At 37.5% G+C, this 12,349-nt stretch overlaps 1 protein-coding gene across 1 annotated transcript in view; it reads left to right on the forward strand.

Moving 5' to 3' along the window:
- DHX15 (DEAH-box helicase 15) overlaps positions 1-6,911 on the forward strand; it is a 58,132-nt gene extending 51,221 nt beyond the window's left edge. The window contains exons 12-14 of the mRNA XM_010362990.2: positions 1,302-1,492; positions 4,638-4,807; positions 6,345-6,911. Of these exons, the coding sequence (XP_010361292.1) occupies positions 1,302-1,492; positions 4,638-4,807; positions 6,345-6,462 (479 nt within the window). The 3' untranslated portion in view covers positions 6,463-6,911. The remainder of the gene's footprint in view (positions 1-1,301; positions 1,493-4,637; positions 4,808-6,344) is intronic.
- Positions 6,912-12,349: the final 5,438 nt, after the last annotated feature.

Here is a 12,349-nt window from a genome sequence, read left to right on the forward strand (position 1 = left end):
ATATTTCAAGCCATAGTCTGCAAATCAACAACCCTTTCAAAAATTTGCCTTTTTATTGTCCAGCTTGGGCATTTTCCTGCCTTTCAGCTTGTTATAGAGAGCATCAGCGTAAGTAAAATTACCTCCACGGTGTGCTGTTTCAGTTCCCAAAGATATTCAGTGCTTTGGTTTAAATGTCAATAGCTTCAGATGGGTACCTTTTATTTCTCATTCCAGATGAATTAATTAATGGGTGTTCTAATATGTTACTGTATGCTTTAATTCAAAGATCTATTTCCTATCTCCACCCCACCCACTCTTAATTTCTGAAATGGGGATGCATTTTGTAATGGATAAAAATGTACTTATGTATTTGTTATGTCTCTACAAAACATTAAGGCAAAGTTATGCACTATAACTAGAATCCTAGAACCAAAGAGAAAAGAATATGCTGAAGGTAAGCATACATCACAGTAGCAAGAGAAGGATCAACAGTTTTACTTTTTGTTTTCTCTCTCCCATTTCACAATAACCCTCTTAGTTTTATTTATCAAAGGTCCTCTGAAATAAATAATGCAGGTCTTTGCCGTGACTGTCTTTGGTACATAAAAGATGTCACTGTAAAATTTTTTTCATGATGCTACAGGTTGAGCTCTTTAAATGAGCAACACTAGGCTAGTTGGAAGCTTATCAAGGATTCATCAGAGAAATATCCTTTTGATAATACATGTAGTAAAATTACTTGAAGTTCTTAGACTTAGGTTTTGTTTATTAAACGTGAATGGAGGTTTCAGGCATCCTTGTAAACTTCAGTTTCAGGACTTGCTGGTGGTAAATTGCTTAGAGGCACATGTGTTGCGATAAAACTTTGACTTCTTTAAGTCCTGGGGTGCTCCAGCTCAGGCATAAAGAACAACACACAACAGTTGTTTGCAGTTATCTTAATCTAAAGCTGTAGTTTCATTGAAAATGAACAAGCCGTGACTTTTACCTAATACACCCAGCCTTCCCTTGTCTGATAGACTATCTTTTGGAAACAGCCAGGTGGATGTTAATGGGTGAAATAATTCACTAAAAACAGTTAATTCAAAATCATTGTTTTGGCATCCAAATCCAAAAGCCTTGTTACTGTTTCTAATGTTGAATCACACTACAGATCTTTGAGAAAGTTGGTAACATTACAGTTTTAAAGAAAATGTTGTGGGTAAATCTCCTTTCTGGTTTATTTAGCTTATTCTTTATAACAATTTTTTTAATTAGAGAATATTCCTGTGTGGATGATTCATGGTCCCCTCTTTTCTCCCCGCCTTCCACCTTTTTAGATCATGAATCGGTTCAGTGGTGTTATGACAACTTCATTAACTACAGGTCCCTGATGTCTGCAGACAATGTACGCCAGCAGCTATCTCGAATTATGGACAGATTTAATTTGCCTCGTCGAAGTACTGACTTTACAAGCAGGGACTATTATATTAATATAAGAAAAGCTTTGGTTACTGGGTATTTTATGCAGGTATGTAGATAATATGGGAATGAATAATTAAGTATTCACATGACACTGATTTCTATTAACAGTCCTTTGAATCCACTCGAAAGCAAAAGTGAGTTTATGCATGCCCTTAAAAATTAATCTTAAATGTTGTTACATCCAGTTTCTTTGAGTGAATTAATATACTAAGAAATCTGAAGTATTTAATGAGTAACAAATTAATGCAGTAAATGGCTAAGGTAGTCTAGTTATACAGGAATCAGTTTTAGAATTATTTTATTAATAGAGTCTTTGTTGTACAAAATGGAAACTTTGGCTACTTTCAGACATGATTAGGCACCTGGTTTTCAGGAATGTGAATATTGATCAGTGCAAAGTTTCTCTGAATCTAGGTCTTAATTGGAAATATATTGTCATAACAGAGTACTAAAAAGAAGCAATTGAGCAGATCCAAAAGTACATACAGTTGGCTTTAGTCTTTATCTAAAAACTAAGCACCTCCAAATTCAAATATTCAAATACGTGGATTTCATTTACAGTCCTCTTACAGAGTGGATCATTGGTAATTATGTCCAAGACCCTTGCATGCTGGAAAAGCCAAAAATGTCTGTTTAGTAGCAATAAAGATGAAACATAATTTAAAAGATTTTATTTAGTTTAAGTGTGCTGTATTAATGGCTATACAAACAGAAGTAAAACTTGTCAAGTAAATACTGCAAACAGTTATTTTAAGGTGTTTATAAAATAAGAGAAACTTTGAGAAAAATGCAAGAAAATTTTGTGGTGATAAAATTGAAAACAAATCACTTGATTTGGGATAGGTCTCTTCTGTCTGTTTCCTGTTTGTTCATTCTCTTTGGCTGTGTCTGTTAAGCAAGATGTGGCTTACCCTTAAGGCCAGATGGGCTCAATAGCTAGAATATGAGCTTAAAGACAGTCTCAGAATGAAAAACCAAAGGAGACTGGGGAGATGTCCGTATTTGAATCTATGTAACAGTAAGAATGTTTATTGTGGCATCTTCTTATATAATATCTTAGGCTTATTAGAGTTTGGTGAATAATAGGTATGAGGATTCTTTCTCGAAACTCTTAACTATATTCTTAATATTTAATATGTACTAGCTTCTTTTTGACAGCTTCTTTTCTTTTTTAGGGGAAAGGGGTGGGGTGAGGGAGGCAAGGTCTCACTCCCAGGCTGGAGTGCAGTGGCGCAATCACGGATCACCGCAGCTTTTACCTTCTTGGGCTCTAGTGATCCTCCCACCTCAGACTCCTGAGTTACTGGGACTACAGGCACGCACCATGATGCCTAGCTAATTTTTGCCTTTTTGTGTGTGTAGAGACAGGGCCTCGCCATGTTGCCCAGGCTTGTCTTGAACTCCTGGCTTCAAAGGATCCTCCTACCTCAACCTCCCAAAGTGCTGGGATTACAGACGTGAGCCACCAGGCCTGGCTTGACATGTTCTTAAATTTGCTTTTTATATTTCAAAAAAAATTTTGATGAAATTATATTCAAGCATTATGCTTCTTAATTATGTAGATTAAAATATGTTACAAACAGCTGGGCACCACAGAGTGTGCTTGCTAGTAGTGCTTCTCTAGTAGTCCTAGCTACTAGAGAAGTTGAGTAGGGAATAAGGAGTGTTGAAGCCAGCCCAGGCGACATAGCAAAACCCTAGCTCTTAAAAACAACAAAAAATTTATTAGAAACAACATGCATTGTAATACCTGACACCTAATAGGTGTTTAGTAAATATTTTGAATGAAATTGAGTTTCTTTTCCATTATTCATGTTCATTCTTTATGCACAGAATATTAGAATTGGAAAGGGAGAACTTGTCAATTTTGATGAGTATCACTAGTCAAGGCATTACCAAAAAAAATAGAAATGAAAGAGAAGCACGTGCAGGCTCTTCTTTTCATTTTTATTTTCCTGTCTTTGTAGGTTACCTTTTTCTTTTCCTCTTTGCCCTCTTTAGTTTTCTACCTTATATTTTATTTATTTATTTTCTTTTTTGAGATGGAGCGCCTCGCTCTGTCGCCCAGGCTGGAGTGCAGTGATGTGATCTCAGCTCACTGCAACCTCCGCCTCCTGGATTCAGGTGATTCTCCTGCCTCAGCTCCTGAGTAACTGGGATACAGGCACCCGCCACCACGCCTGGCTAATTTTTGTATTTTTAGTAGAGATGAGGTTTCACCATGTTGGCCAGGCTGGTCTAGAACTCCTGACCTCAGGTCATCTGCCTGTCTCGGCCTCCCAAAGTGCTGGGATTACAAGCATGAGCCACCACACCCGGCTTTAGTTTTCTACCTTAGACATGAATGAGGGCCGGGCGCGGTGGCTCAAGCCTGTAATCCCAGCACTTTGGGAGGCCGAGACGGGCGGATCACGAGCTCAGGAGATCGAGACCATCCTGGCGAACACGGTGAAACCCCGTCTCTACTAAAAAATACAAAAAACTAGCCGGGCGAGGTGGCGGGCGCCTGTGGTCCCAGCTACTCGGGAGGCTGAGGCAGGAGAATGGCATAAACCCAGGAGGCAGAGCTTGCAGTGAGCTGAGATCCGGCCACTGCACTCCAGCTTGGGCGACAGAGCGAGACTCCGTCTCAAAAAAAAAAAAAAAAAAAAAAGAAAAAAGAAAAAGACATGAATATTCTGGTAATTGTTTGTCTACTCATAGTTGGCGCCCAGTGTTGAAGAGCCTGCTCTTGATGGTCTAAGGCAGGAAAGATCAGATAATAATGTTGGGCTCTGTGGACCCGTGAGATCCCTGTCAGAACTACCTAACACTGCCTGCCCTTGGAGCATAATAGGTATAGACAAATGGGCATGACTACGTTCTGATAAAACTTTCCTTATGAACACTGAAGCTTGAATTTTACATGCTACTCATGCTTCACGGAATGTTTTTTGTATGATATTTTTTCTTTCTAATTAAAGATGTATAAACCATTTTGGATTCACAGACCTTACAAATAGAGGCTCTGAGTTGGATTTGGCCCACAGGTGGCAGTTTGCTTATCTCTGCTTTTATAAGACAGTGATAAACAAGTATAGCCATAGAATGAAAAGTAAAAGGGAGGCCTGCCTTTTCCTAACTATATAGATAGCTTTACAACTAGTATGTCAGAAGCATTGTGTTAATAATATACTGGGTTTTTGTTTCAGGTGGCACATTTAGAACGAACAGGGCATTACTTAACTGTGAAAGATAACCAGGTGGTTCAGTTGCATCCCTCTACTGTTCTTGACCACAAACCTGAATGGGTGCTTTATAATGAGTTTGTTCTAACAACAAAGAATTACATCCGGACATGTACAGATATCAAGCCAGAATGGTAAGTACACCTTTTGTTCTAATAGTTTTTTGTTAATACTTCACTCAAAACGGAACCCGACTGTTGCTAGAGTCATGGCCTTGCATTCACTCATTGATTTATATTTCATTGTGTAGGTATGAGGGTATTGACTGGATGGTGTGGTTAATCTTTCACACCCTTCCTTTGATAAGTGGAAAGTGGGATTGTTGATATTTATGGGCAGGATTTGAAGCCAAATGTAAAGTTACATTTGAATAGCATGAAAAGTTTCTTTAGGGGCTGGGCATGGTGGCTCACACCTGTAATCCCAGGACTCTGGGAGGCCAGGGTGGGAGGATCACTTGAAACCAGGGGTTCAAGATCAGCCTGTGCAATATAGCCAGACCCCATCTCTACTAAAATATATATAGGTGTGTACAAAAATTAGCTGGGCATGGTGGTGCTGCATGCCCGTAGTCCCAGCTACTGGGGAGGCTGAGACAGGAGGACTGCTTGAGCCCAGGAGTTTGAGGTTGCAGTGAGCTGTGATCATGCCACTGTACTCCAGCCTGGGTGACAGACCCTGTCTCTCAAAAATACTTTTAAAAAGGGTTTTTAAACATTTTTTTTTTTTAAGAGTTTCTTTGGAGCCATTCTTTTGCTGTTGTGATTAACTCAAGTCAGTACTGTTTCTTGCTTGCAGAAATTTTTTTTTTTTTTACATTTTATTTCTCCCATTACAATTAGCTCTCAACTATTTATTATTTATATATTGGTTTTTAGGAATTGTGCAGGCATAAAAATGATAACTCTTTGTGTTTTAACATACTAGCTTTTACAAAATGTAGAGTGAGAACTGATTGTTTTATTTTAAGCAAAATAACCCTCATCTTCATGGTTTTTTTTATTTATGCCAGAATCTGTTCTATAACCTATGATAGGAAATGTCAGCCAAAAGTAGTGGGACTGAAGGCATGTATTCTAGTTGCTGTCACCGCTTTATATTGTACGACTGCTTTCTTATACAGATTTGGGACTTCTGACACTTAAATTGTGTAGGACATTACCGGTTTATCTGAAATGCTTTGTTGAGAAAAAAATTATACGTATAGCTAAACTTTATAAAATATTTCAGTCAGGTGTATTTTGGGGGTATAGAGTTATAGTTATTAAAAAAAAATTGGAAATGAGAAAATCCAATCATTTGAATACCATGATGTTTCCTACACAGAACCTGTTATATTACTATATCCTTGGAGTGGCAAGTTAATAGTGTGCCAGAGTAAAGAAATCAGTGACGTTATCTGTTATCCTTACATTAATGTATCTTGAGGGTTTTGTTTGTTTGTTTATGGTAAGTTCAACATCAGAAAATTTACATCTTACTAAATAAAATACTTAACACATTTCTAAAAGTGCCATTTGTAAGGATTAGTTATTTGTATTTTTATGAGACTTGAATTCATAGATTTGCCTTGGTTCATCAGTATATTAATGAATAATGCCTATCCTATTAACAACTCCAGTATTTCAATTAAATGTTAATTTGGAAATTTTTCTCCCCCCTTCTAAACAGGTTGGTGAAAATTGCCCCTCAATATTATGACATGAGCAATTTCCCACAGTGTGAAGCAAAAAGACAGTTGGACCGCATCATTGCCAAACTTCAATCCAAGGAATATTCACAGTACTGAATTCAGTGCTTAGAACTGAAGTTATTGAGAGGACAGCTTTAAAAGATGAATGAACTCAAAAGTTCGAGTTGTGCTCTTCACGTTGGTTCGATAATGGCCTTTATTTGAAAGCTTTTTAATTTTTCTTTACAGTAAATATTCCATTCTGATTTCATAAATTAAACATTTATGCCTCCCTTTTGTGTTGACACTGTAGCTCATACTGGAAAAGTCGATCAATGTTTTGCAGTTTATTGAAAGTAGTTCTATATATAACAATGTTATAAGCATTTCTTTAGAAATGGTTGAAAATGCTTCTAAAATGTGATTATCGACCATGGTATGCATGATCGTTGTAATTGTTGACATTCCTTTTAGAAGTTGTGAAATGTTACAACTTGTGCTTATGTAGACACAATCTTCTGTCTCAGTACAGAGGCACTGACTTCAATAAAGTCTATTTATACTAATTTTGGCCAAAGCCCTTTGGTATCTTTGTTCTAGTCTCTAAGTATAGCTGTTTTTCTTTTCAAGTGTGGAGCTTTTTTATTATTATAGTTATACTCTTACTACATATTTGATGTCTTTCTACAAGGAGTACTCCTTAGGAAAAGTAGCTGTTAAAGCAATGTTGTTAAGAGCATGGCTTAGCGCTTTGTTAGGTTAATCAGGATGTGATCGATCTAAAAGGAGTAAAGTGTGTGTAGTGATATTTGAAAACTGGACCCCAAAAGACAGAACAATGAAAGGAGAGCTCTCTACTTACTTGTCTTAGAGTTCCTTTCATAAGGCTTATAATTTATTATCTTAACTACATTTTTGTCAGATGTTTTTATTATACTTCTAGCTTCTCAAACATGTTTATTAGTATTAGGTAAGAGGGAAGCGTATTTTACATCTGTTTTACAAATTCTTATAGTGTGTTAAAATGTACATTTGACCTTCCATTTTCTGTGACAGGCAGTAGACAAGTTGAAAACTTGTCTACATTCATTTTGGAATGAAAATTAAGGTGTTTTATGTGGCCCGTAAAATGTTTTTTAATCAATTATTTTCATGTGAAGACTACTGTACTCATTAATGTCTGGACTTCCTCTTCTTCCCCTCCTACCTTTATAAGTTTTTAAGTGTTAAAGGAAATATATAGATGTGTGCCTCGCATTTAAATATACTTGGTAACTAGCATGTGACTTAGGGAGTTGGGCAAGTTAACTCTTTGAAGCTAACAAATATGCTTTTTAGTGTAGGTAGGTGTTACTAAATGATGCCTCGTGGCTTGAAAAAGTTAATGTGCCTTGTATAAGTGCCTCATTTTGTTCCCATGAAATAATTTACATGATATAATAATACTTCAGGTTACATTTAAATATTAAATGTTAGATATTTATGCAACAACATTTTGAAATGGTTAGATATTCATGCAACATTAAGCATTGGCAACATTGTCTGCCAGAATCTCTTAAAGTTATGTTGAAAAAATCTAAGCACTTGGTCAGACTGTTCTCAATGAAATGGCAGCTCTCACCAGAGGAATATTTTGCCTGTTAATTTAAGCTGCAAGTGTAGTTTGTGAGTTGTTGTGTATCTTTATAATCTGACCATCCAATTTTAAGTAGGTCTCAGTGGTGTAACGTGTTATTTAATCTTGGACTGTGTAAAATGTGAAGTTAGACCATTAGGTTTTGTTACAGAGAAACTGTTAAGTGTTAGAGTTTTTAGATATCTAGAACAAAGTTTGGTATTGGGCAGAGCTTCTAGGAATGATGGGTGTGCATTGAGAATGGCCATGTAGAAAGAGCAAGCTGAGTTTTTATCATGATGTCTATCCCCCACCATCTCCAGTTGTTCTAGGCTACATCTAACCAAAGCTGAAAGTTCTTCTTCTTCTTTTTTTTTTTTTGGAGACGGAGTCTTGCACTGCTGTCCAGGCTGGAGTTCAGTGGCGTGATCTCAGCTCACTGCAAGCTCCGCCTCCTAGGTTCACGCCATTCTCCTGCCTCAGCCTCCAGAGTAGCTGGGACTACAGGCACCCGCCAACACGTCTGGCTAATTTTTTTGTATTTTTAGTAGAGACGGGGTTTCACCATGTTAGCCAGGATGGTCTCCAGCTCCTGACCTCGTGATCCGCCCGCCTCGGCCTCCCAAAGTGCTGGGATTGTAGGCGTGAGCCACTGTGCCCGGCCTAAAACGGAGCATTCTTACCGTTGATGTTATTGACAAAGTTGTGGCTTTTAAAAATGGTCTTCTCTCAATCTCCTTATCTTACAGATTTGGCAACTGGACACCAAAGTTGTTAGTTTCCTTTGTTCACATAGAGCTATGACTATCAAATAATTTATTTGTGCTATAGAAAAAGAAAATTAAAAAGTTTTTTGAAGATTACCTGAAGAGATCACCTTCCTTATCTGTCAACTTGGAATAGGTGAACTGCTTGTTGCGATATGGTACAAGGAAAGAAGGCCATCAGCAAGTAGAACCATTGACCCTGCAAATGTTCAGGAAATTAACACAACTTGCGAGAAATGGGACAAGATAAAAAATGCCCTACAATAAATCAGTGTAACTGGAATCCAAAAGCACTCTATACTCAAGTTTTTTATATGGCATATGACTTAGTTCTAGCATTTTAGGTTTATAAGGTACTCTCATATACTTAGAAGTAATTTTAATGGCTATCCTCCCTAACCAGATACATTGAGAAAAACAGTTCATTACCCTTGAAGGCTGCCTAATAGCTCTTAGAAATGCTAAGCTAAAGCTCTTTCTGTGTAACACCTGATTCCAGTTTTTCCTTCTAGAACATAATTAAATAAGGCTGTTTGTTCTGCTACTCGATGGCCATTTAGATATTTGGAATTAACTGTCATCTTCCCTTATTTTTAATTTAGACTGAATAATTTGTATTTTTGTTTGTTTGTTTTCTTTCCTGTCAGCATTTCTCTTTAACACTGTTTCCAGCTATTCTGAACATTCTTGGTTAACCTCTGCCAAGTGTTCTCTGGATTGCAGTCAGTACTATGGTCGAAGCTGGACAGACTGCAGTTGAACTTGCTGTTTCCCAGAGGACCAGGCCTACCATCACTTCTGTTACTACAATTTCAGATTACATTAACCTTTCAAGCAACCATAGCATACTTTTGTTTCATATTAATCTTAGTATAAATTTAAGGTGCCTAATTGCTACTTGAGAATTTTAATCTTTGTGGCTCAGGGCTGAGAAGGGACCTTTGCAGACCTTGGGTCGTGTTAATCTTTGGAGACTTCACCCTACATGTTCAAATATATCCACAGCTCATTAATGACATAAAAAATTAAAGGCAGGATAGGAATATCTTAAGCTAACAGTCTCAGAGTTCTCGTAGTATGAAACCTACACATTATTTCAAATGCCGTTTTTATCAATGTTACATTTAAAAATGAAGTTGACAGATTCAGTAAATAATTGTATGTAAACATTAATTTGAATTTTGCAGTTTCTTTTAATATTAGAGAATATGATGAGGTGCTTTTCTGGTCTTGTGCATTTATAGTGGTCCCTTAAAAATTAGCTGTAAGTATTTCTTAGATGATTAACAGCATTTCAGAGCAAGAGTCATGGTTCAGAGACAGTTTTTAAAGTTCTGCTTTATTGAGGTATAATTAGCATCAATTATATACTTTTAGATCTATAGTTTGATAAAGTTTGACAAATGTATACAGGTGTGTAATTGTCACCACAATACACAACATTTTCATCACCCCAAAAAGTTCCCCATGTGTCTCTCTAGCTAATATCCTTCCTTCTATTCCAAGTGTTTGGCTACTTGGAATCATACTGTGTGTAGTGTTTTGTGTCTAGATTCTCTCATTTGGCATAATCCTTTCAAGAGTCATCTATTTCATATATATCAGTGAGTTCTTTTTTTATTGCTGAGTTTTCCATTGTCTACGTACCATATTTGTTTATGCGTTTTCCAGTTAGAAAGTCGGCTTTTTCCAGCTTTTGGCTGTGATGAGTAAAGCTATTTGCATGTAGATTTTTATATGGGCATGGATAAGTTTTTCTATTGGGTAAGTAACTAGGAATCAAGGTTGCTGGGTTGTGATAAATGTATGTTAAATTTTGTGAGAAACTGCTAGTTCTTCAAAATGCTGTATCATTTTGCTCCCCCACCATCAGCATATAGGTGTTTTGATTGCCCTCTATCCTTGCCAACATTTCATAGTATCTATTTTATTTTAAATTTTAGCCATTTTAGTAGGTGTTGTACCTTGTGGTTTGTTTGCATTTCTCTAATGACCAATCAGTAATGGTGTGGAATATTGGGATATCTTTTCATGTCCATATTTACCATTTATATCTCTTAGGTGAAGTAACTTGTCATAACTTTTGCCCTTTTTATAATTAGTGTTTTTTAATTGTTGAGTTTAAGAGTTCTTTGTGTGTACTGGATCTAACTTCTTTATGAGATAATCTGTTTTGTAAGTGTTTCTCTAACCTGTTAGCTTATACTGTTGTTTCCTTAAGAGTGTCTTTTTAAGAGTAGAACTTTTTTGAGACAGAGTTTCGCTCTTGTTGCCCAGGCTGGAGTGCAATGGTGTGATCCCAGCTCACGACAACCTCCACCTCCCAGGTCCCAGGTTCAAGCGATTCTCCTGATGCCTCAGCCTCCGAAGTAGCTGGAATTACAGGCATGAGCCACTATGCCCGGCTAATTTTTTATTTTTAGTAGAGACGGGGTCTCTCCATGTTGGTCAGGCTGGTCTTGAACTCCCAACCTCAGGTGATCCGCCTGCGTCAGCCTCCCAAAGTGCTGGAATTACAGGTGTTAGCCACCACGCCCAACCAAAAAGAGTAGAACTTTTACAAATATTGATCAAGTCCAGTGTTTGGTTTTGGGTTGGTTTTTGTTTGTTTTCTTAAGTGGTTTAATGGTTTGTGCTTTTTGGTCAGGGTCAGTTTTGATGGTATGCTAAGAGGACAGCAAAGAGCAATCTGGTTTGAATGGAGCATGATCTCTTTATTTAGGTAAAAACAGAGGAGACTATGAATTTAGGTTGGGGTTGAGTTGTTGAGGAACTTGAAGGTTAGGCTAGGTGTGCATCTGAGTTCAATATAGAGGATAGATTGTCAGAAGAGGGTTCACTGAAGTCATTTAGAAAAAATACTACACAATAACCCAGGTAATGAGATTGAACTAGAAGAATCAGAATGAAAGGGGCAGAGATGAAGTGGTGGGCTAAAGCAAAAGAGCCATCAGAGATAGCTCGTGTAGGCTATATGAGATGCATGGCTTGGGGTGCCAGTCATGAATCTAGGCTGCAGATCAATCTGAAATCCTAGCTGCTGCTGAGAGAGAAAAAAATAGTGTAGATTACAAAGCACAGAACCTTTAATAAGAGGATGGGAGGGTGAAGGAGCAGCCAGAAAGTAAAATAGTTTATTTAGATAGTGGAGTTTCATGCTGCAGAGAGGTGTGTGGTGGATGGGAACTGTGAATCCTGAAAGCTGTGGGAATTGGTAGTTTGGTCTTTAGCTAGCTTACGTAAGTTTAAGGTAGAGGATACAAGCAGGTAGTCAAAAGGACCAGATGCAGCCTGCCCTCACGTGATCCTCATGAAGTATTTCAAAGAAATAGAGTACGTTTCTGTAAAAATAGATCCACATAAAGTTTTCAAAATACTCCTAAGTCTGGCAAGGGCGGGCCTACCTGAAGTTTCTCCCGACACACTGTAATCGGCTGCTTTGTAGGCAGGCTTGTATTCTTCAGTTTGCATGCCTTCATTTAGTCTACCTGTAGGCATTGTTGGGTGAGAAAGGGTTTTGAAGTGGGAAAGCTTGCAAAGCCTGCTTTTAACAGAAAAGTTTCATGGGCAGGGTTGAGACCAAGAGGAAAGAAACTTCAAGTTAACGGACAACCTTGAAATT

The sequence above is a fragment of the Rhinopithecus roxellana genome, chromosome 2, assembly GCF_007565055.1.
Source record: "Rhinopithecus roxellana isolate Shanxi Qingling chromosome 2, ASM756505v1, whole genome shotgun sequence".
NCBI classification, from domain to species: Eukaryota; Metazoa; Chordata; class Mammalia; order Primates; family Cercopithecidae; genus Rhinopithecus; species Rhinopithecus roxellana.